This window comes from Lytechinus variegatus, chromosome 13 (genome assembly GCF_018143015.1).
Source record: "Lytechinus variegatus isolate NC3 chromosome 13, Lvar_3.0, whole genome shotgun sequence".
NCBI classification, from domain to species: Eukaryota; Metazoa; Echinodermata; class Echinoidea; order Temnopleuroida; family Toxopneustidae; genus Lytechinus; species Lytechinus variegatus.
This window is the reverse complement of record NC_054752.1, coordinates 2,600,747-2,626,901: the sequence shown is the minus strand read 5'-3', so window position 1 is coordinate 2,626,901 and position 26,155 is coordinate 2,600,747. Positions and strand designations below refer to the sequence as shown.

General features: G+C 37.7%; 1 protein-coding gene across 1 annotated transcript in view; it reads left to right on the top strand.

Moving 5' to 3' along the window:
• The window catches only part of LOC121425891 (kinesin heavy chain), a 69,092-nt gene extending 43,689 nt beyond the window's left edge, over nt 1-25,403 (top strand). Inside the window, exons 12-28 of the mRNA XM_041621981.1 lie at nt 1,738-1,911; nt 2,278-2,379; nt 4,593-4,742; nt 5,763-5,954; nt 6,482-6,599; nt 9,379-9,455; nt 14,497-14,606; nt 15,688-15,789; nt 16,227-16,287; nt 17,345-17,416; nt 17,914-18,024; nt 19,012-19,148; nt 21,053-21,132; nt 21,511-21,691; nt 22,818-22,888; nt 23,365-23,451; nt 24,420-25,403. Coding sequence (XP_041477915.1) covers nt 1,738-1,911; nt 2,278-2,379; nt 4,593-4,742; nt 5,763-5,954; nt 6,482-6,599; nt 9,379-9,455; nt 14,497-14,606; nt 15,688-15,789; nt 16,227-16,287; nt 17,345-17,416; nt 17,914-18,024; nt 19,012-19,148; nt 21,053-21,132; nt 21,511-21,691; nt 22,818-22,888; nt 23,365-23,451; nt 24,420-24,442 — 1,848 coding nt within the window. The 3' untranslated portion in view covers nt 24,443-25,403. The remainder of the gene's footprint in view (nt 1-1,737; nt 1,912-2,277; nt 2,380-4,592; nt 4,743-5,762; nt 5,955-6,481; nt 6,600-9,378; nt 9,456-14,496; nt 14,607-15,687; nt 15,790-16,226; nt 16,288-17,344; nt 17,417-17,913; nt 18,025-19,011; nt 19,149-21,052; nt 21,133-21,510; nt 21,692-22,817; nt 22,889-23,364; nt 23,452-24,419) is intronic.
• Nucleotides 25,404-26,155: the final 752 nt, after the last annotated feature.

Here is a 26,155-nt window from a genome sequence, read left to right as displayed (position 1 = left end):
CATTATAGTTAATAGAATCAAACGTAGAAAACTGATGTACGATCAATGCTAAGCTTTGTGTTACAGGGGGGTTACAGGCCCTACAGATCTGCTTTTCGTGTGCAAAATCCTTTCCCGCGACACCCGCACCATACATACATGTATATTATGACTGATGGCTGGAGATATTCGAAATGCAGGACCTAAAATAGATTATGACATGGATAAGAAAGTGGTTTTTCAAACAGATCGAGTACATATTGAATGAGGAAAAACTTACTGAATGAAGGCTTAGATATAGATCATTACAGTCCATCGAATCGATATTGCATTTAATGTGGATTATTGGTGGATCACTGGCAATTGATTTCATGGGTCAGATCAACCTCTCTAGCAAACCATTTCTGTACACATCATATACATGTACAATACGTTTAAGCACGGACCCTGTTGGGTCCATGGTTTGAGCTAACGGGTTTCTTTGTTCTATTGTGTACACTTTCTACACAAACGATATGCCTCTAGCACACGATGTAATGGGCATTGTGTTTTACTTTCCCCAGAAATGGGGATTAGATTCAAATACCGGGGGGACCACTTCCATTGATGAGTGGATACCAGGCGCGACAATTCGGTTTCGAAAAGCACCCTAAACAATGGAAGCAAGTCTTTTTCATATTATGACAATGCATCTCTTAATTAGTATTTGGATTGTGACACCCTACAAGTATTGGATGTATCCCTTTTTCAGCATTTTAAACATCGTTTTGACACCCTTATAACGCTACATAGGTCTGTACGTAATGTACTTGCCCACTCTGTCCCCTTTTACACGTGGTCGCTCTTGGTATCCACTAATCAATGGAAGTGGGCCCCTCGGGCGGCCTCTCGAGCTCTAGGAGGAGTCAAATGTGGCTTTGGAAAGTCGTCCTCAATCGGATATATCGCTGTTACCATAGTAGCAACCAGAATTTTGCACACGAAACGCATATTGAACGTTTCCGTCGCAGATGCGAAACGAAAAAAAAAATCTCATGTCACACAATTTGCATTGCCGGCCAGAGTTTTACGACGGGCCCAAAAAGTCTCTTCCAAATTCAACTACCATTGTAAATTAGCGTCCGCGTCCTCAAACGAAAGGTCGGGATTATCTTGGGTCCTGAAACACATTTGTTAGTGCACACTTGATTTTCATTATTAATTGTAAAGTGTTATATGATGATTGGTAAGCTTTATTTTACGGGCAGTGTATTACTGTCTTATTTTCAATTGATATGCTGTTTGATTATCCCTATCAACATGCTTTCAGATTTCATTCATTATTTCAAGTCCCCGCTGTACAAAGAGTTACAATTGATCTGAGCAATCATAGCTATGGAAAGCCAGCAAAAACAACATCTAAAATGCATGTCTGTCCAAAATATTTTCTAGATATGATGTAAAGTCGTACATTTACTGTTTTCTTGAAAATTTAGGTTTCACTTCTTTGCTTAAAAAGGACATCGTGCAAATTTCCAGGAGAAAAATATTATGACATTGTTGGATTTCCATATACTTTAGAATGATGGGATCAATTGTAACGGGGCCAAGGATAGCAAGATCGACAACCAGTCCAGACTGAATGAGAAATTTGAGCACCAATTTTTTTAAGCAGAAGGATTTTATATCCTTCAATCAGATTAATCATTCTTACTTTTAATTTTGATGCTGTTCGATTATTCATATCAATATGCTTTTGGATTTCATTCATACCCTCAGGATAGCGAAATCGACAACCAATCCAGGCTTACTGAGAAACTGAAGGATCAGATGTTGGAGCAGGAGGAGCTGCTATCCTCGATGCAGAGAGACTATGAGCTCCTTCAGAGTCAGATGGGCCGTCTGGAGGCCGAGAATGCCGCTGCCAAGGAGGAGGCTAAAGAAGTCCTTCAGGTAAGTCCTAATTTGAGGATTGTAAAACAAATGATGCACAGCATTGAGGGCAATGGTAAGAATTACAAGCAGGAGGTACATTTGGAACAGTGCTTACTCAGTTTTTTGGCTAATGCTTATGAAACTTGGCACCAACATTGGCCTTTGGGTGAAGATGTGCAATGCACAGTTTTCTCAAATTTTGTCACAAATTGCGTTGCCATGATAATGCTACATTATCAAATTAAATAGGGAAAAAAGTGTGCTAAGTTAATATTCCGTGATGTTTCTAGTTGATACTGAAAATATTTTGATACCAAGAGTTGTTTCAGTCATATATCTATTCTGAAAGCCTGTTATTTATGTTGAATCTGTTTTATTTTATAGGCTCTTGAAGAGATGGCTGTGAACTATGACGAGAAGTCCAAGGAAGTTGAAGATAAGAACAGGATGAATGAAACACTCAGTGAGGAGGTCAATGAGAAAATTGTAAGCAAACCTGATGAATATTTTCTTGATTATGTACAATAGAGCACGACCTAATATGTCATATTTGGGAAGTAAATGTTATAGACTTAGTGATGTTGCAAGAAACTATATGCAATCAATTGCAAATTTTACAAGGGATAGATCAGTTTTACCTAAAGCAAATCAATATATACTAGTTGGTGCAAGAAGCAGACTTGTGATCAAATGCAAATTTGTAATTAATTGCAAGACTTTTGATTGATAAGGGTCCTGTCTTACAAAGAGTTGCGATTCGATTGATTGGTTTAATCACAAATATGGACGGCCAGCAACATCATCTAAAATTCAAATTTGTCCAAAATATCTTCTGGATATGATGTTTATTCATACATTCATCGTTCTCTTGAAGATTCAGTGTGATTCTCTTTGTTTAATATAAAGGAGATTGTGAAAATTTCCAGAAAAGTGTATTATGGTATGGATGGATTTCCATGCAGTTGAGATTGATTTGATCAATCGTAACTCTTTGTAAGACGGGGCCCTAATATTGATTTACAATCAATTGCCAGTTTCTTGCAACATTTTATTAGATTTATATTATAATTGAGGCTAATGTCAACAAATTGTTTGGTGCTTGTTGGTTTATTTTCCGTTGGTCTAATGGCAATTCGTCCAATTACCATCTTGTCTACTATCAAATAATTTGTCTACTGATTAATAATTGATCTACCATCAGTTCCCTCACCATTTTGTGTAATAACCAGTGTAAAATAAATTTATGCAATACTGCCCACAATTTATTGCTATTAATAATACAACAGTGTTGAATCATTATTGCAATAAATTGAGGGCAGTATTGCATAGATTTATTTTACAGGCGTTAAAGAAAAGTACAATGTTTCAACTTACCCCATGTTCCAACTAACCCTGGTCTCCCCTATTAGACGAACTGGTTATGAGACAAAATTGTCATAGACGAACTGGTGATTATACAAAATGATGATTGGATCAAATGGTTGTTAGACTAAATGTTGATTACAAAATGGCATTAGACTAAATGAAGGTAGACCGTGTGATGAGTGGATGAGATGGCTATAGACGAGATAGCAATTTACTTGCTAGTTGTTTTTAGCATTGGTCAGAGAAATAGATGTTCAATGAGCCAGGAAATTGTTGAGTCTTTAGTAACAGGACACATTTTGACTCTGTATGTAGACTTATACCTGTAGATACATAGCCTGAGAAATTCAATCCAAATCCCCTTTCATAAATGTTAGCATAAAGCTATGGGTTTTGGTTGGGAAATATTATCCAGATATTGCCTACCTAGAGTTTGAATATAATGTTTCCTCTCTCCGACGGAGTTATATTTTGCCCGAAGCGCGCAGTGCTGAGGAAAATATTCTCCCTTGGAAAAATATAGCTTCGGAGGGGAGTTGAAATGTTATTTATTAAAACGATAGGCCAGGCAATATCTGTTAAATTATATAGTGTATGTGGATTCGCCATCAGAGATTGCTTTTATCATCTGGCTCCAACCCAAAATTCTTGCTACAGCTCTGATCCATCTACGTCATAATAGAATTTGCTTTGAAAATACATCAAGCACGTTCTTCATGCAATCGACGCGTTAACACTAGCTCGTGCATCATTCACACAACTTGTAAGCAGCGAGTGACGTCACCTTAGTGACTATAACGCCGCAATTGACAATTCAACGCAGTTATATTCCCTGAGGTGACATCAAAACCTAGAATATAACAAATGCGATTCTCGCAGCTATGGTCACATGATGGCGTATTGACCTATCACTGATTCAAATCTACTTAACCTATGTACTATATATAAACACTGCCCTCTCATCTTCTATATTGACACAGAATGAAGTAATGTGGTTCAGGGGGAAATAGCCTCTTGGCTCAATCCCACATTTTGTTTTGGATGAAAAAGGGGCTTTGTGCTAACTGGTCTTGGTTTTATTTAGCTATTAAAAAAATTGTGATATTGAGATATTTATCATAGCCTAGTTTAATCACCCATTGCTACATGTATGTCATACAGGAATTCCACTTTTTAGACTTAAGTCTGAATTCAGATTTATTGACCAGTTTTTCAGCCATAGAAAACAATTTCTGTATGTGAGGAAAGGGACCATTCTAGATGATTTGCAGACTTTTTTTGCAAGCCTTAGTGGCATCCCTGGTAATATTTTAATTTCCTGTGTTGTTTAACAGACTGCTCTGCACACGACCAGCACGGAGCTCCAGAAGCTGCAGGAGCTGGAGCAGCATCAGCGTCGCCGCATCACAGAAATGATGGCCAGTCTTCTCAAGGATCTAGGAGAGATCGGAACAGCACTTGGAGGAAACGCTGCTGACATGAAGGTAAAAAGAATCTCCTTTAGGTTGGCCAAGTGGTCATTTGTTTCAGAAGGTGCAATAATTACACTCTTTCATTACACAAAACTTGATTGAACAAGAGCAAGCTGAGCAACTAAGACGGCTGAAGGAACAGATGCTACCGAAAGGACTGTTTAGGGATCTCATCATAGTCAGTTAATGGGCTTGGTCTGAGGTATTTGCCTCATCATAAGTGCACATGACTGACTTGCTGGCCTAGCTTCTCGAGGATCTAGAAGAATATTAACAGTATATTTCCTCATGGTAGCCACTTCACTAATCTTTCTTTGGTTTGTGTGAGGGTTGTTTGTAAGGGCTAGATGGTGTAGCTGAACCTTCTGAAATTGCTGCGCATCTCGTTGGCGAATACAGTGAAGACCAGGTGGGTGTTTCAGAAAGCTGTCGCAACTTATGAGCGACTTGTGATCCTTTCTTGTGGTAAATGGTATATTCATTGGCGATGGTTAGTCGCGTAAGAAAGGATCACCAGTTCTTAAAGACGTCTTTAACTTAAAAGCTTTATGAAACAGCCACCTGGGCTCCATAACACAAAGATTAGCGATCAATTGCTAAATGAACTGACAAATCAAGATCAACATTACATGGGCATTTGGCTCATAATACTGACCAGGAACCAATCAGAAGTGTTCTCTCATATTTGATATTCATCGCTAATCTTTGTGTTACCTGGCCCTGGTCATGAATTATAATCATCACTTCTCTGCACATCAAATAGACAGGCATACATAAAAGATTCAGTTGAAGTTGATTTGAAGTTGATACTTCAAGTGGAATTGTAATTACTATGCCATCTTCCCAGCCCAAAGTTTAGAACATCAAGAATAGGCAGTGGCCATTTTGTCAAGTGCTTGACATATTAAAATAGAAAGCAATGCAGGGCATACCGAAAGATTTGCTTACCAGGAGTTGCTACGCGGAGTAAATAAGAGCAAGAAATTATTGTCATTAATATTATTTTTTGTAATTATCATTCCATCTCCCTAGCCCAATGTTGAGAACATCGAGAAGGTGGATGAGGAATTCACCATGGCCCGTCTATTTGTCAGCAAGATGAAGACCGAAGTTAAGACCATGTCTCAACGATGCAGGCAACTAGAGCAGAGCAACATCGAGCACGAGGCTAAGATCCGCACCTCTGAGGATGAGCTTGGCTCCTGCAGGATGACCATTCAACAGGTATGGTGTTGTTCAAGTAAAATAATAAAAAGAGAAAAAAAATCAACAAATTCATTATTGGCTTAAAATGTTTTTCTTGTTATGTAATCATTTCAGTATTTGTTTGAAACAGTATTCCTGAAAAATTAGCCTGTTGTGCATATTATGAATTAATTATACTAGTAACGTGCGTGCTGCCTGAATTGAAACCTTAGTTGTATCAAGCATTGTCTCAATTGTTCAAGGCAACGGAAAGTGGATCGTATTATGATTTTTTTTTCAACTTTCCCTCATTTCATAATCAATGAAATCCTACCTGGTCATTGTTTTGAGCTATATTGTAATTCTGCAGTGGAACTGCAACTTGGCCTTACCCCCATTTCATTTACAGCCAACATCTAAGTTACCCTTTGATCATTTCAGACACTTAAACATGTATGACACGCAGGAACCTGGCCATGAAGATCACATGCTCTTATTTTAAATTGGCTAGTCTTTATAGGTTTCACTGTATTTCTTTATTGTTCTGATTGATTTTTTTTTTGCAGCATGAGGCTAAGATGAAGTCCCTGTCCGAGAACATCCGAGAGGTCGAAGGCAAGAAGAGACATCTTGAGGATAACCTTGACATGCTGAATGAAGAGGTCGCAAAGCTTAGAGCAGCAGGTTAGTCATGACTCGATTTACAATGACACTGTCATTGACAACAATACATATTAGGTATGCAGCTGTGACATTGAGGGTGACCTTGTCATGCTGAATGAAGAGGTCGCAAAGCTTAGAGCAGCAGGTTAGTCATGACTCGATTTCCAATGACACTGTCAATGACAACAATACATATTAGTTATTATACAGAGGTGACATTGAGGCTGACCTTGACATGTTGAATTAAGAGGTTGCAGAGCTCAGAGCATCAGGTTAGTCATAGCAGTGGTCATTATACTGACACTGTCAATGCCAAGAAGACATACTGATTATATATGCTGAATTAATAAATCGCAGAATCGCAGCAGGTTAGTCATAAACCAATGGGAAATCCTTTGATCAAGGGAAATCTGCATTACAGCGCTTGCATAATGTAGTCCATCTAGCGCCCACCAGTCATTTTACAAATGTTACGACCTAAGCATTTTTCGGAATTCAGGGCGCGCAAGGTTTGATGGCGCTTCTTTACTTAAGTGCTCAGTCAGTTTGCTTTTTATGGTTATATCTGAAATGTCAAGCAAAACTTTCGTGATTTAGAATAAGGATTAGAATGTAAGAAACAAACTATATAAAGGGGAAAGAATACCCCACTAAATGGGTTGCATTGTGAAATTTACATCTCTTTCAGTTCAGTTCAGTTCATTTATTTTTTTTTAAATCCGTATAAAAACAACACAAATTTACATGTAAAGGAAGGTTTACTCACAAATAATAGTTTTAACATTAACATAATAAAGGAATTTAGGGAAAATCCCCCCAAAACAGGATGGCTTGTCAAGTCGGCTTCACTTGTGCGGTAGCTGACTGTAATGACAAAATGGCAAAGTCAGTGACAAAGATAAAAATATATTAGCTGTGTTGCTATGTGAGGCAACCAGAGGGCAATGGGCCAAAATCTTGTTAACTACACCCGTTGCCCTTTGCAACCACTTTACTTCATTGTCGAATACATGACCCCACTTTTGACCGTTCAGTGGATAGGGTTGTTTGACATTCTTAAAAGAGAGGTTTATAGCAGCTTATACAGTATCCCTGGACAAAGACTTTGTGAATGCTATACAAATAATGCATGCAGCCGAGTGTGTTAGTGGAAATGCAGAGCATGCAAGGTTTCTTTACATAGATTCCGCACTGTGCATGAGCTGCTTATGGCGAGTGCACAGTGTGCACCATCTGAAGAAACCTAGCTTTCTCTGGATTTACTTTTATGCACGACAGAGCAAGAGCATTATTTGTTTTATAAAATAGCAACACCTAAACAAATTCTTAAAAAGTTACAGTACAGTTTTGTTGGACTTCTCCCGGGATTTCTACGGCACTGGTCTGCTTGAGCGTGCACACCTTTTGCACTGCCATACTGTGCAGTGCACAAAAAAAGGTGGATGTCATGTGATGCGTATTGGCCAATTGCGATGCTTGAAAATAATACACCTATTTTATAATGTTTCATAATTCAGTATCCTACAGGATAATACACCTTTGCAATGGAAGGAAATGTTGCAATGGGGGTTGCTTTGAGAATGGCATTGCACAACGTCAGAGTGAGAGCAAGGACTTCCTTCCTAACCGGGTTTAAAGTGGCAAAATTTACATGTATTGTGCTCTACTGTCAATGATTTTTTTCCCTGTTAATATCCCTGTGTATTTATTCTAGTATTTCAAATCAATACATATGGGGAGGGTGGGGATGGGGACAAAAATGGTAATATAACTGAAATCATATTAAACAGAAAACACAAGATTTCTTTGAAATTTAAGCAATTATTAAAAAGAGTGTAATCTTAATAAAATTTCAATCAGAGACCGTCTCATGTTGTTTAACAGCACTGACATGGTGACATTATCTGATAGTTTCCATAGTAATGTTTAGAAACTCATAGGCCCGTATTCTTAAGTTGGGTTTAATTTAAAATCTGGTTTAAAGTTGTAGTTTAACTATGGATAGCCAATTGTGGCATAAATCTCGAACAATATAATTACTATAAATGTATCAGCTCATTTTTTTGCTCAAATCATTCTTAACTCTTTCGGAGAGATAAATAAGAAATTTTTCACCATTCATGATTTAGGAAAGAGCACAGTAAGCATAAAAAAACATGCAATTTAAGGAAAATTTTAACATGTTTAACATTCCATGATTTTAGCACAGAGTCAGACCAGGGTCTGAGTTAAACTTGACTTCAGAATACGGACCATGCTATTTAGGCAATTAAAACTAAAATAAAGTTGTCAGATGTTGTGTGACAGCTTGTCGGCTGATTATTGTGGATGGTCTTCCTTGATCCAGTTTAATAAAGACTTGTAAATGCACAATTTCACCAGTAAATTACCTATCAGCCAATCAGATCAAAGGATTTCAGCAGCTTTTAACTGATATCATAAATTTGTTATAATAAGTTTTATGAAATGAGCCTCTGGGGGTGTTTCACAAAGATTTAAGTATGACTTAAGTCGCACTTAAATGCCGACACGTACATGATATGCAGTGCGGAATCTTATCGATCAATACGCAGTAGTGCACGTCCTCTCGGCATGATCTGACCAATGCGGTCATGCCTTTTATACCGCGCACAACTAGACATTAAAGTGTGACTCTAAGTCATACTTATATCTTTGTGAAACACCCCCCTGGTTTTTCAACTCGTCAGGTAGTCCAGGGACCACTGTGTTTTGTAGACTATAAGACGCCTTGTCAATGGTAATCATTTCAAAGCACATTGTTTTTTTTGTGCCCTTGCAGAGGAAATGCGTCTCGTGGATCAGGAAGACAAGAAACGTGAACAGGAAGACAAAATCCAGTCTGCTACTGAGATGCAGGTTAGTGTGTTAAAGAGAAAATTGAGGTCTCAAAATGTTGAGAGGAATATTTTTTTAGATCTTTTGATGGATCCGGACAGAGATATGCGTAGAACAAAAAGGTTATAGGAATTGAGAGATTATGCCTCCTTTGAATGAGCTATTATAGGGCTGTCATAATAAAAATGCAACCACAAATCTGTTATCTTGATAAATATTGTTGTGCTATTTTATCATGTAGTCCCATCTACCCATATCTGTGTTTGGTGCCTTTCACTATGTCATATGCTTTTGTGCAAGGAGCTTGAACTTGTCATTTTAGTGATATGATAGATCTCGTAGTAACAAAAAAACATATATTCAACTTTCCATATTATGAGTCCTTCATGAATCAATAACACATACTAGTCTTTAAGAGCATAACAAAAAAAACTGGATAAGGAGTGCATTCCGTGTAAACCTTTTGGCAAACACCAGTCAAGCTATAAATACCCGGAGCCCTTCTGACAGATCGGTTCAAAACAATTTGGATATCAATCAACTCTTGAAAGTATTGAAGTCCACATGAGCGTTATCGTCTGTCAAATCTTTCTTGCAATTGAGATGACCCATTTTTATCCTGTTTGTGACGGTACAAATTGGCATTACAAGAGCATTTGTGGATCATTGAATATCTTATCCGAGGCACCATAATTCTTTGTCAACGCCATCATGAGTGATCCGTGGTATACTGTGGTGCATGTGCCTATCGAATTGGAGGAGGAGGAATGGTATTCTTTGGACCATATACCTATAGATTTCGATGAGGCATGTGATGATTCAGCTTCATGTCCTTCACTGGATTATTTAAGCATGGTTTGTCATAGTGTGACTATCATTTCACTCTGTTAAAGTCAGAAGTGGAAGATAGTCTGACCACTTCAGTATGGTATCCATACTCTTCTATTAGTGGGACAAGGGTTCCATTGCAGAAAGAGAAGCATTTAAATGAAAGTCAAAAAATCAATCGCAAGTCCCAAATGTGCGCTGTTGATTGGTTGAATATCAAGTTGCGTCTGATTATAGTTGCGATTGATTTCAACTCTTTCTGAAACGGGCCCCAGATCACATACAATGCCATTAGTAGTTTTATCCTTACATTCATCTTAACATTCTTTGTTGAAATTGTTAATGAAGCTCTCTCACTATTTATTTGATAGCCATGAAAATTTTTATTTAGATTAATTGTATTTGAAGAAAATATTAGATAAAGGAATTGGTTATGAGACTCCAGCTAAGCATCTCTGATTAACTTTGTCATGTATTGAATGTCCTGATATAGTCGATTTGACATTTTCCGAACCTAGAAATGTTCTTTCCGATGAAGTTTTTTTCTTGATTCGTGTTCCTATGGGGTCCTAGAACAAATTCAGCTTGGTTGCCAAAAGTTGCCGTTTGGGCAATTTTGCTAATTAGCATAAATCCAAAATGGCCGCCAGATGCCATCTTGAAAACCTAACTTTTGAACCCCTGTCCACAAAATGATGAGTAATGACTCGTTTTAGGGGTTTAGAGATGTGTAGAACCGATTTCTGTAATCATTTTTGCAATATAAGGTCATCTTCAGGTCAAATCCAAGATGGCCGCCATATGCCATCTTGAAAATTGACTTTTGTTCCACTTGCTCCAGAATGACGAGTAATACCTCTATTTAGGGGTTTTGGGGTGTGCAGAATCCATTTCTGCTGTCTATTTTGCAATATAATCTCATCTTCAGGTCAAATCCAAGATGGCCGCCATATGACGCCATCTTGAAATATCAATTGTTGAACACTTTGCCCCAGAATTATGAATAATAACTCTATTCATGAGTCATTTGTTATGTTGATTCAATTCATGCAGTTATTTTGCACAAAGGATAATCTTCAGATCAAATCCAAGATGGCCGCCAACCGCCATCTTGAAAAATTACTGTCCGAGGCTTATACGTATTAGAACTAATGTAAAGGGATTTCAGTAAGAATACTTATTTCTTTTATCAATTCTCAAGTTCAAAGTCAAGGTGAAGTTACATCTTAGATGTCAGATTTCAACATTAATTGCTCAACTTAGAATGAATCCTCTTCAGGTTTGGGCCATGATCCATACCGAGTGTATTTTTATTTTTGAAGGTCCATCCATACCTTTATACTGAAGAGGCTTTTAGGGTCTTATTTGAATTTGAAAGTGTTTTATCAATATTTTTTTTCTAAATCAATGTGTCCAATGATTGGTAGGCATCAGTTCGCCTTAAAAGACGATGGTGTAGCGCTCGGCCTTACATTTTCGAGAATGAATATAGAGCTCCACTCTAGAGTGGCAGTCTCTAGAGCAAATTTTTACAGATGAAGGAGGATGGCGCTGAGACACGTTTATATAGAGATGCTGCCCTAGCCTTCGTCCTAGGCCTTTGGCCTGCCAATTTAGCATTCCGATTATTTTCTGACATCTTGACCCCTGTACTTAGTAGCTCTCCATAGAATGGCGACTATCATCTACACCTTCATAAGTGTTAGTGTCTATGCCGGCAAGTTTTATGTCACGTTTGCAGGTGTCTTTATAACGGAGGTGTGATCTACCGATGGGGTGAGACCAATCACATAGCTCACCTTACCTTGGCGAATCCCTTCTTGGATTCGCCAAGGTTTCATGCGGCAAACATGCCCCAACCACCTGAGGTGCCTTTGACTAAGGAGCGAGAATAAGCTTTTGATGCCAGCACGTACGCTAAAGGGCCTCTGTATTTTTCACTTTGTCCTGCCATTTGACGTGCATGATACGTCCGAGGCAGCTGACATGGAAGGTGTTTCGCCACTTTTCTGGGTCTGCGTACGTTTTCCAGGACTTATTTCCGTGCAGGAGCTTGGCCATGACTGTGACAGATTTTACAATCCCTATGCTTGTCATGTGAAAGGGGGCAAGAGACATATAGTCGGTCCAAGGTAGGTGAGGGGTCCACCACAACCAGACGAGTGTGTATTTGGAGGACAGTCGGTGTCTTGAGTCTATCAGGATTTCTGACTGTCTCAAAGGCTGATGGATGATCCAAACCCTTAACATGCACAGGACAGGCAGCTGTTATGTATGACTAGGTCTTGTACTCCCACTTCTTGAGAGGCAGGGCGACATCGTTTCCGTAAAACATTTCACGAATGAGAACAATCCTGACCGTGGAACAGTTTTGGGGGAGCCTATCTTCTGCAGGAGGCTAAAGAGTGCACTCCTGCTGACCAAGTCAATGGCTCTTGTCAGGAGGAAAAGTCCAATAATAATTATAAAGGAAGTTAATAAGTTAACTATTTTTTTTTATATTACCGAGAAATCACTTATTTATTCAAATAATACTTTAAAGTCATTTCACTGGAAAAGTATGATTGCACAGAAATAAAAAAGGATCAAAACTCCCGAAATCATAGCCCAAACCTTGAATGGTTTCACTCTAAAGTAAGCGGTTAATGACGAAATCTATCAACCTTCTGACCATATTAGACATGACTTGACCTCGAACTAAAAATGGAGTGATTAAAAGAAATGAATCATTCTCACTGAAATCTCCTTACATGAGCTCCAATACATATAACAACAACCTTATTAGGGAGAGCACTTCTTCAATGTTCAATAATCTCTGAAGTAGTTTTTTTTTCTTTATATGGCGTTTAGTGGTCCTGTTGGATTATTTTGACCTGGAGATGATCCTATATTGCAAAATTATTAACAGAAATGGAATCAGCATACCAAATAACTCACGAAAAGAGGGATTATTCATCATTCTTTGACAAAAACTTAGTATTAATGAAAAAAAATGAGTATTCTTACTGAAATTAGATCTAACACGTATAAGCCTCGGAAAGTAATTTTTCAAGATGGCGGTTGGCGGCCATCTTGGATTTGATCTGAAGATTATCCTTTATGCAAAATTACAGCATGAATTGTATCAACATACCAAATGACTCACGAATAGAGTTATTATTCTTGATTCTGGGGCAAAAGGGTTCAAAAGTTGATATTTCAAGATGGCTTCATATGGCGGCCATCTTGGATTTGACCTGAAGATAACATTATACTGCAAAATAGAAAGCAGAAAGAGATTCTGCACACGCCAAACCCCTAAACAGAGGTATTACTCGTCATTCTGGGGCAAGGGGATCAAAAGTCAATTTTTCAAGATGGCATCTGGCGGCCATCTTGGATTTGACCTGAAGATGACCTTACATTGCAAAAATGATTACAGAAATCGGTTCTACACATCTCTAAACCCCTAAAACGAGTCATTACTCATCATTTTGTGGAAAGGGGTTCAAAAGTTAGGTTTTCAAGATGGCATCTGGCGGCCATTTTGGATTTATGCTAATTAGCAAAATTGCCCAAACGGCAACTTTTGGCAACCAAGCTGAATTTGTTCTAGGACCCCATAGGAACACGAATCAAGAAAAAAACTTCATCGGAAAGAACATTTCTAGGTTGGTGTATTGAGCCTATGAGACTGTCAAATCGACTAATAGTATTCTTCTGCATGTGTTACTGCATTTATCTAAATTTGCCTCTCTCCACCCAGGTGTAGTAAACTAGTACCTGTCAGGAATCCATTCCCATCAATGGTCTAGTGCCAGAAATTAGAACAACCATGCTAAGGCTCTGGTAACGATATGCAGTGCTTAGAAACAGTTGTACGAAGCACTATTGGGGTGTTGCAAGAAACTTGCGATCAATTGCAAGTCTATTTTTGGACCCTAAATCATTCATATGTCTTGCCGTTAATTGCAAATTAGTGATTGATTGCTCATCTTCTCCTTGAAACAAGAAGTTTAATCTGATCGGCTACAACTAACGTTGATCTATCAGTTGTCAAATTGCAACAGAATATTTGCAATTGATCGCGAATATTTGCAATTGATCGCAAATATTTTCTTGCAACATCCCCTATGTATGTTTTATATCATTTATGAAAATCAACAGCAACAACCTAAACGAGAACACAGACAAACCAACCTTCAAGTGTGTAAGAAAATTAAACTTGTTATATAATTTTTTGCCCCCTATTCAGGCTTCGATGATGGAGCAGATGGAATCACATCGCGAAGCTCATCAGAAGCAGCTAGCCAACCTCCGAACTGAGATCAATGAGAAGGAACACCAGATGGAAGAACTCAAGGAGTAAGTCCCTTCTTTTATCTGGTGTTAGTGTTTGGTGTCAGAATATGAAGTGTAATTTTGTAAGAGAATTCTACATAGAACTCTTGCACTGTGTGGAGTTTTAGGGAATATTGGGGGAGTCCTTAAGGGTTGGTGCAGAGCTGCGAAGTAGTACTGGATTTCAGCAATTATTACTGAAAAGTGAGAAAGAATACTTGTGGTTTCATGTAAATTACTGATTTCTAAAGTTTCAGTTTAAGTGTTGTCCTATGGTATTTCTGTGAAAATACTGATTTTCTTACCAAAATACTGGTTTTCAGCCTTTAAAATACTGAAACATTCTTGATCAGGTAGGCATCTCTGTTAGTGTTTGTGTTCAGTGTCCGTTTATGAATTGAAATAGGTTTCTATATAGAGCTGTTGCGTTTAAGGTTATTTAAAGGTTATTTTAAGGTTTATTGCTTGTGTTCAGTTTCAATGTCAATGTATGAGGTGTAAAAGATGTTTACATTGGGCTGTTGCATTGGAGGAGCTTTATTAGGGACCAGTGTCGGAATTTGATGTTGCATCAATAGGCCTATTTGAAGAAGTCGCTCCACTGGTGACCAATCGATGCTGCTGGTCATTGATACAATTTTTTCCACACCAGTAGACTGCTAGAATGAGAAATTCATTGTCACCAAAGACTATGAATATTATCCAATTTTAGGCCTTTATTTCTTTATCTAGATCTATATCAAATGATACTATATTGCATATGCTTATTCAGCCAAATAGAGCTACATGTATTGTAAGTACCAATCAGGATTTCTTAATTTTCTTGCTTTGATTTTTCGGCCCATGATGGTATGATCCTATTGCGTGGTCACAGCCATTTTGTTTTATCTGGTTGTGACTTTTGGTAAATCTGTTGCAATTCTCCAGTGGATTAACTAAGAGTCACTGACATGACATTTTTCAGCTGGAATATGAAAAGCTCAAGATATAATTGATATTTAAACTATAGTTCAACAACTGACTAATGTACTCAAGGATATTCAGCTTGATTATGAAAAGCTTCTAAAGTTTTCATTGATTTTGTGCATATTTGTTTTTATTACAGTATTAATCAGCGACTGACCCTTCAACATGAAAAGCTTCAGCTGGATTATGAAAAGCTCAAGATCGAAGAAGCTGAGAAGGCTGCCAAGCTTAGGGAACTCAGGTAAGGCCAAAGTCCACAGTTCTCAAGTCGAAAGTTCAAATTCTAATATTTGGGTCCAATATCCATTGTTTCGACTCCTAAGTCAGAAGTCCAAAGTCAGAAGTATGAAGTCCAAATTCTAACATTGCATTTATATGTATTTGTTTGTCAATGTGTTTTTAATGTTTTTATGAGAATATCAAGTAAATAAGATGAATGAAATGACAACTCAAGTTTGAAAAAATAGAGAATATCACTTAAAAAAAAAGCAAGATAGGAAGATATTTTAAAAAAATTAATGAAATAAGGAAAGTGAAAGCTGTGTGATCGGTATGTTTTTCATGTACCAGTGTTTGAAAATGTGTATCAAGTTTTATCAACGCTGGTATGTAAAATCAAATAACTTCAACATTCCCAAGTCTTTGAAACTTATTGTTGATTATCTGTTATTTCCACAGCCAACAGTTTGACCGACGTGAACAAGCCAAGCAAGACCTCAAGGGTCTGGAAGAGACAGTAGTAAGTATTCTTCTTTAATCTAGAGAGTGTATCAAGAAACATCTTGTCAGTGGATTTCACTGGCAAACTAGCTCTCAGCAAATGAAAAGCAAGGATTTCAGTAGCTTATAACGAATTGTAAATGGAATTCACTGACTTATTATTTCATGAAAAGATATGCCAGTAAATAAGATAGGGAAAAGATAGTGGGCAATTCCATAACACTGTACATTTCACCCTCGACATGCAGGACCATCTTTGGAATAGCCTTAATACATAAAGGAAATATGGGGAAAGCAAATTCAGAATAACAGAGCTGCCAAGTAGTACTGATTTTCAGTATTTAGTACTGAAAAATGAGAAGAATACTGATGGTTTCATGCAAAATACTGATTTCTCAAGTTTCAGTCTTGTGTGTTGTCCTATGGTATTTCTTTGAAAATACTGATTTCCTTGGCAAAATACTGATTTTCAGCTTTAAAATTACTGAAATGTTTTTGTGGAGGTTGGCAGTTCTGGAAGAAGGCTTGCTACATATAGTAAGAACTGAAGCAACCTTACAATTTGTTTTATGACAAGTTGAAATTTTTCTCTTTATTATGAAGTATATGCAGAAGTTGATTGATGTTTCATGTGTTCGAAACATTCATATAATTTTTCTCTGATATAGTGCATGTCAGAAAGTTTGAAGTTATCTTTTTTCAATCAGGGTTCCCACTGTCATGGAAAATCCTGGAAAAACTTGTGGTTATGGAAAGTGAGGGAATTCAGAAATTTTTTGAAAAGTCATGGCTGTAGAAGTCATGGAATTGCATTTACCTCTTGGCTATGGCAGCTATGCAGTTTGTTGTGTCTTGCAACTCTCTTGTGTAGGCCATCATAATGTGTCTGATTTTGGAAACTGTACCAGAAAGGAAGTCGTGGAAAGCAGCGATTTAGTCATGGAATTCTGTTTTCAAATTTCTGTGGGATCCCTGTCAATGATCTTTCACATTTTGCAGTGCCAGCCATGTATTCATAAAACATGTCGATGTAAAACAGTTTTAATAAAGTATTTCATTCTCTTATCCGCATCCAGGCCAAGGAGCTTCAGACGCTACACAACCTACGCAAGTTGTTTGTGCAGGATCTGCAGAATAGGGTGAAGAAGGTGAGTGAGACCCCATTTCACAAAACTATCAAATGGACAAACCATACGTAAATCAAAGCATATTTACATGAAGTGTCCAAGAACTTCACCAGTGACAGTGTCATGTAACAGGGCTCCATCGATTTCTGATGAGTTTTTAACCAGAGCCCCCATATCACAGAAACGTCCAAAGAAAAAACCATGTCATGTGTGTAAATGAAGAAAGTAAAAAGTCTGACAGTGCCTTATATATTGTGTAAGCATACTTTGTTTCTTTTTCATGGAAGCAAAAGCTAAATCTGTTCAATAACTAAGAGGACAGCATTATGCAAAACTTCATAGGAGTATTTTTTTAAATCTTGGCCCTACATGTCGTTGATAAGACCCACTTGCAGTTAAACCAGCAAATCCTCTTCTTGCGTTCAGTTATTAGGACATTATTGGAGTTTTGAACCCTGACCTTTGTTGTAGTCCCGTGCTGTAAACCAACAAACCATTTCAAACATTCACTCAATCAGGCTCTAGAGGGCGGTGATCGCGACGATGACGCAGGAGGAAGCCAGGCTCAGAAGCAGAAGATCTCTTTCCTGGAGAACAACCTTGAACAACTCACCAAGGTTCACAAACAGGTAATACATTGGAAGAAACGAGTATTGAAATAATCTGATATTAGCTGTAAAAGTGTCATGATCTAATAATAATAATTCCTTCTTATTAAGCGCTTTTTCAAAAGTTACAAAGCGCTCTTTTCAATCTACTAGGAGCTGCTCTCATCTTTCAATCATCAATTTGGTCTAATTGCCTTGGTCTCACTGATTTTGCATATTTTCGAGAAAAAAATTGATTTCATAACCAGTTTATCAAATCATATGGACTCAGTGTTTTTAGACCAAGAGGGTCAAAAAACGATGGAAGGGGTATAGCCGAACTGGAATTAGACAAAATGGTAAATTGACTAGATGGCAATTAGACCAAATGGTTGATAGATGAACTGCTTGTAGACATACAACATGTAAGAGTAGACCATGTTGGAGTAGTAGTCAAAGCAGGTGTAATAATAATGATAATAATAGGCATTTATGTAGCGCCATCTATCTAGAAATATTCTATTCTGAGGCGCGTTGTTATTATTATTACCCCGGCTTGAGCTCGAGCTGCCTTTCAGTGTAGACCCAAGTGGTACTGGTATTTTACCCATTATTGCCATCATAAACAGGTTTAAAGTTATGGGTACCATCTTACAAAGACTTGCAATTGACTCAGTCAACCTTAACTGTATGGAAATCCATCATTGTCATAACTTTCCTACCAAAATTTTGCACAAAGTCTTTTTGTTAACAAAGAGGAGCGATTGTCAAGAGAACGATAAATGCAGGAGTATACATCATATCTAGAAAACATTTTGAACAAACATGCATGTTAGATGTTGACGTTGCTGGCTTTCAGTAGTTGTGGTTGATCAAATCAATCGTAACACTTTGTAAGACAGGGTCGTGGTTCCCTTTACACAGAGGATAGGGATTCATCGTACGCTTGATGTTTATGTTTGACTGTACATTGTTCCCAATACAATCAATCGTGAAGATATCATTCTTTATTGATCTCTTTGATTTCAGTTGGTGCGAGACAACGCCGACCTGCGATGCGAGTTGCCCAAGCTTGAGAAGCGTCTCCGAGCCACATCAGAGCGTGTCAAAGCCCTGGAGATGTCTCTCAAGGAGACTAAAGAGGGCGCCATGCGTGATCGCAAGAGGTTTGTACTTTCTTCTTCCAGATCACAATGGGGAGTTTTCGCTTCCATTATGCACAATGTATTCTAGAAGATGAAAAATTATTGTCAATTGCCCATCATGGCAATGAATAAGCAAGAAGTCTTTGTTGAAAATCGGTGAATCAAAATAGCAGTTTGGTCCTGGACTGTGAACAAACGACATATTTGCAATTTTTCGTCAGATTTAAAAATTTAAGGATGAAACTGCTGTTCCGGTTCCCCTAATTTCGACAAAGACCCAATACATATTCTGTGCTCGTGAATTCGTCCTGAATCGTGGAAGTGAAAATTCCCTGTTAGCATTGCCAATTCTTTAGTTCAATTTTTCTAAAACTTGATAATGATTTGTGTCCTGAATAATTAGTTTTCGACAAATAGGTTGGCTTTCTAAATCCACTTGGCATTCATGTTGATTAGAATAGGAGTATTGCATCACTAACGATGCTTCAATATTGACATCAAAATCTTTCCGGCAGTTACAAATGTCCTGATAATTTTTTATGATAGAAAGGACAGTTAAAAAATTTATAATTCTGCTCTTTTGCTGGGGGATGGCCCTTTAAATTAATGGGATCAGCATTGCCCCCCCCCCCTCCCCAACCATTCTTGAAAATAAATAATTGAATTATTTTCAATATACATTCGTGAATTTTAACTTCACTCAAAAAAGATATTGTTTAGACCTTGAATGTTGTACTGAATTTTGTTATTGTTTTCTCTTCTGTTGTATGGAGTGTTCTTTTTGTCTCACCTGCGAAGCAGAGTGAGACTATAGGCACCGCTTTTCCGACGGCCGCGGCGTCAACACCAAATCTTAAACGAAGGTTAAGTTTTTGAAATGACAGCATAACTTAGAAAGTATATGGACCTATTTCATGAAACTTGGCCATATGATTAATGAAGTATTACTGAACATCCTGCCTGAGTTTTGGGTCACATGACCAAGTTCAAAGGTCATTTAGGGTCAATGAACTTTCGCCGATTTGGGGGTATTTGTTGAATTACCATCATAAATGAAAGTTTATGGATCTGATTCATGAAACTTGGACATAAGAGTAATCAAGTATCATTGAATATCCTATGCAAGTTTCAGGTCACATGACCAAAGTCAAAGGTAATTTAACTTCGGCCATTCTGGAGGTAATTATTAGATTGGTGTCATAACTTTCAAAGTTTATAGATATAGTTTATAAAATGTGGATATAGGGGTAATCAAGTATCACTGACAAGTCTTAGGTCGCATGATCAAGGTCAAATGTCATTTGTCAATGATCGTAGTATTGTATCATTATATGAATGGTGTTTTTTACTTTTTTGTGAATAATTATTTTATAGTAGTTTTCAATATATTTTATCACGTGATGCAGGTGAGACTGCCAGAGGCGCTCTACTTGTCCCTATCTTTGGGTTCTTATAATATAGGGTGACTTAATCCATTGAACATGGCTAATTTAACTATAACAAACACTTCTCATATACCTTAGCCTAAGTTATCTCAGGTAAAGGGCTCAATGGGTTAAATAGGGTTCCCATAGTCATGGAAAATCATGGAAATTTTTGTGATCACTGAAAAGTCAGGGAATTTGGAAAATTTGTGAAAATCATGGAAAGGAGATTTTGGTCGTGGAAAAGTCATGGAATTGCATTTACCTCTGGTCAGAAACAGCCCATATACCAATGATAATGGATGTACAGTACATGTCATGATAGTGGGTGGAATGGATGGCTGTGAGGGGAGGTGGAGGCCATCATAATGTGTCTGATGTGGAAACCATGCCAGAAAGGAAGTCATGGAAAGCAGCAATTTAGTCATGGAAAAGTCATGGTATTCTGTGATCAAATTTCTGTGGGAACCGTGGTTAACATTATTTGTTGTTCTATACCAGGTATCAGCAAGAAGTCGACAGAATCCGAGAAGCTGTCAGACAGAGGAACTTTGCTAAGAGGGGTAACAGTGCTCAGATTGGTAAGTCATTTCATACATTAACAGCAAAAACCTTATAGTCATATTCACAAGTGTATTTTATGTGCTCGTAGTTTTGTTGAGCAAGTCTGGATATATTATCTTCATTGTAAATTGAAATATTTGTGTGAATAATCAAAGCTTCCTCTGCACAGAAAAGCAAGAGTGGGGGATCATTGAATTATAAACCTACTTTAAGCAATAGGTCAATTTTAAGATAGGAAATTTTAGTTGTAAACATTTGATATGGACATATTTACATTCATTTCTTCATGATAAGAATACACTCATAAAATTCTACCACATTCTTTCACAATACTCGCTTAATTTTGCATTTTTTATGTACTTTGATTTTCTATTTCGACTTTTGTCCTTCCCCAGCCAAGGCAATCCGAGCTGGTCATCCGCCCACGTCTCCTGGGGGACCTGTGGGCATCAGGGGTGGTGGAGGATACTCCGGTATCAGAGGAGGAGGAGGAGGGAGCGGAGGATCTCCCGTCATCAGGGCCCCCTCTCAAGGCAGCCCCGACCCCATCGCACAGAACAACAGCTTTGAGAAGTCGTAAGTTAAAGATAAATTCCAGTTCTGGTAACGATCTCAAAATGACTTTTTACAGAATCTAATATAATGACCACCGAAGTGTCTGTATGATTAAAAAATATGTGTCAAAGGATTTTGGAAGAAATTGTGTAATTGCTGAGAAATAAGCAAAATAAGCGTGGATTCGGTCACCTCCGTCGGGTCTTTATTCCAGCAATAATAATACACTGTCTCACGTGTGCTTATCTGTGTTGGTGATCTTCAGTGTGAACATTTTTCAGCATAGATTTCAAGATTTCATAAAGTTCAGTTTATGTAACTATACCAGATCTAGATCCTCGATGATATACTGACAATTAAGCCTGGTTTTACAGACTTTCTCATGAAATAAGTGTTTACTGAAACTACTGGCATTTCTCTTTAAATCCCTTTCCAGGATGGTGTATGGAAAGAAATGATTGGAAATACTAATGTCATTATATTACATCTTACAATACTTCTGCACATCTTGTCTTAGATCTTCCAGGTTTTTGCATGAATTGCTTTGCATGCAAACGAGGAGTGGGAGGGTCCTTCAATAGTGAAAGAGGAGGAGATTGGTGATTACGATCGTAATTGAGAAATGAAAGCAAGATGTGGGCCATGTATGAGGGACCCTTCCTTTGGAAGGGGGCAACTTAAGAAGACATGGAAGGAGCAAGTGGTGGAGTAGTCCAGATAGGACCGTGGTGTTTGGAAGTTCCCTTTCCCAAAGGTAACATAGAGGGTACATGTCTCCCAATCTCTAATCAGCGCCAATCCACTCATCTTCCCTTGGTGGGGAGAGAAGACGAGTGGATTTGCGCTGATGAGAGATTGGGAGACATGTGCCCTCTTTGCTAGCATTGGGAAAGGGAACTTCCAAACAACAAGGTCCAATCTGGACTAGTGGTGGAGTAGAGTAGGAGGGCTGAATTGAGGAAGGAGGATGCACTGAATAGAATGAGGGAGGGATGAGAATGATCTCTGTGAGTGTAAGGTGAATACGGCTACCCCCCGTAGTCTGGACTCAATCGGACTCAAAACCTTGATGACTGACTGTTTGTATGGAGTAAAAGGAAGTCTTATGAATTTACATTGAGATCACATTGCTTTTTTTCCCAATCAGATTGAATCCCAATGATGCTGAGAACATGGAGAAGAAGGCCAACAAACGCTTGCCCAAACTGCCACCAGGTGGTGAGTCATCACTCAATTCAATTTCAATTCAAACCAATTCAATCCAATTTGTTTTGTTTTAGTCTAAGTCCACTTCAATTTAATCCAGTTCAATGAAATTTCAATTTGATTCAATCCAATTCATTACTCGATTCATTCCAAACCACTTCAATTTAACATTTGAATCCAATCAAATTCAATAGAAATGTAATTGTATCCAAGCCATTCTTCTTTGTTCCAGTTCATTTCAATCCAATCCAAACCAATTCATTTCAATCCACTTTAATCAAAATTATTTCAATCCAGTCCACTTCATTCTAATCCAATGCAATTCAATTAACTCTTCTATTCCATCCAAGTTGGTCCAATTCAATTCCTTTTCAATTCAATGCAGTTCAATGCACTTTGTCCTGCACAAAGAGCGAGAATTAAAGTAAAAATCAAGAAAAATGATGGGACTATGTTTTTTATTAAATGTGTTTGCATTGATTCATCAGGTAACAAATTAACTGATTCCGACATCGCTGCCATGAAAGCAAGAAGCAAGGCAAGAAGTAACACACCAGGGAAAGCCCCTTTAACAAGTAAGTGTATTACGACTCCTAATAAAGAATGATAAAGTACCAAAGTTGTAACCTCACAAAAAACCTTTTTTAGCATAAATTTCAGCTTTTTTGACACCATATATTGGTAGAGCACAATGAAAATCCCCACTACCAAAGTTTGGTGGGAATCGGTCCGTGGGGGTTCCAAGATATGACCTCATGAATACATAATTAGCCCCATTGAAGTCAGTGTATTATTGACCTGTTTCCTAACATTTAGAACCAGGCCAATATTACATTGTCTTCTATGGAGCTATTTATGTATTCATGAGGTCATATCTCAGCCCCCCATGGACCGATCCCCACCAAACTTTGGTAGTGGGGATTTTTCATCCTGCTATACCAAAATATGGTATAAAAAAACGCTGCTATGCAAAAAGTGAAAATTGAAGACGTCACACTTCGGTACTCTATAAGGAAAGAGAACATTCACTCTTTCTATATGACTTGACATTTTATTTAGAAAGTATATTATGGTAAACTGTTCCCCCTAAAGGATTGGTTTCAAATGATATCCCAATCATAATATCACAATGATATTAATTTTCTTAGACTGAAAATTGGTGTATAGTGCAATACATGCATTTTCTGTGTGCAGAATTTAGTCAATATCTTATTAACTTCAAAGCCATACAGTTTACGCCAATTTTTAGTAGTGTTGGTATTCTGAAGACTTTCAGATATTTTTCATTAACCAAATAAGCCTCGCGATATTATTCATGAATTATTTTATTTGTAAGCTGAGGCGACCGAACACCCTCCCCCGCATAAGCCATTAATTTATCCATCTCGATTCTGTTTTGGTCCCTCTGAGCATATATCATTCTTGTATCTTGTGATTGCACATTAGAATAAAAGTCTTTCTACCTTACTTTCTCTTCCTCCTGCTCTTCTTTCTCTTCCTCTTCTTTTTCTCCTATCTCTCAATTCTTGAATCGATCTCACAGCTAGCGGGGAGCAAGGAAGCTAATGCGTGAGCCCCAGATGTCGTCGGAAACGATACACGTAGAGTAAGATTCCACTAAAAACATCATGTGCAACTGTTTTAGCTAGGTAGTAGTAATACGAATCAAAGTATATATGCATTGTACATTGTAAACAAATGAGTGTGATGCTTGTAATGTATGGAACTCTGTTGTGTTCACACGTGACGATGGCTCATTCACACGATTCTCATTGCAATTCTCTACACATAACCTACTCAAAATATGTACCAATATTTACTTTGACAGATATTGTATTGGGTCTATCGTAGCGCTATAAGGTGGTTCTGTGTTGTGTAAACACATTCTGCATTTGACTTAGTGATAATGATGATTAAGTATTTGAAATTGTGTTCACATGCTTTGCGTTCACACTAGACTCGTAGTGCTCTTAGATAAAGGTTACTCAAATCCAGTCATACCTGTACATTCACACTTGGTTCGTTGTACATAAACCCTATTAGAGTAAGGTACTCACTCCAAGTTGTGTTCAGACATTTCTTTATCTTACATGTGATAAGTGCAGTAGTGCAGATCATACTCAGATTCATATTGCACTGAATATTTCATCAATAATTGTCTGATGATTAATAAGTGTGTTCAGATTCAGGTATATGGGGTTTAAATTGCAGTTGGAATATTAATAATATGTCATATTTTTCATTAAAGGAAATTTGTTAATACAGGTATGATACTGAATTAAATATGTTCACAGAGTTGTAGACTTGTATTGCGCTACCGTTTGATTACATGTGTGTTTGCTTTGTATGGTAGCTTTCAAACCATCAAGGCAAACAGCAAACGAAAACTAATTGAGGTATACAAGTACTGTATAGTAGATAAAGCTATCACAATGTAATTAATTTTCAAAATCAAATTTTGATTGGCAACTGATTGATTGTAGTGAGTTGTATGTTTTGTAGTGCAATAAAGTCGACCATTGCTATATGATGATACGCTATTTGATATTGTCATAGTTTTCATATTGTGTATGTGTGCGTTGTAAGATAATAGCATTCACTTAAGTCAACATACACTAGATACAATATTGCTAAATATGCATGTATTGTCAAGCCAGTAATCTGTTGGTACTGTACATTAGGGAGAGTTAGATCATCCAAGTCTTTTTCATATCGGGTTTGAAGAGGGAATTAAATGGTAGTTCTTTGCTAATTTACCTGGCCTGTCATTCTTTTCTCGTGTGAAATGTTAATAAATGTTGCAGGATATTCCTTGTACAATTGCTAGTTGGACGTACTAAAAGCAATGTTTTATGCAGTAATGGCCCTCTTTACAAATCAAAGATTGATTAGTTTGAAAGTATTCCTCACCCTTTTGATAAGATATAATAAAATTTCCCATTTTTCTTTGGTACATTGTAACCTGTATAAGACTACCCAAGGTGGACACGAACAGCAGTCTTTGTAAGCAGTTGGTCTTTATGGAAGAGCCGTGGTGTAGTGGTTCTGAGTCTCGCCTTGAAAACAGGGTCGTGTGTTCGAATCCCACTGTGGTCTAACGTCCTTTGGCAAGGCGTCAATCCACTCTTTGCCACTCTCGACCCAGGTGCTAGATAGATACCCGGTAGGATGCGAAAGCCTATGTAGTATGCCTAGCAATTGAGTCTTAGAAGTTGGAAATCTTGTTGGAATGCTCCCCAGGGAGTGGAGAAGGTGCATACATTGTATGCGGGCGTGGAA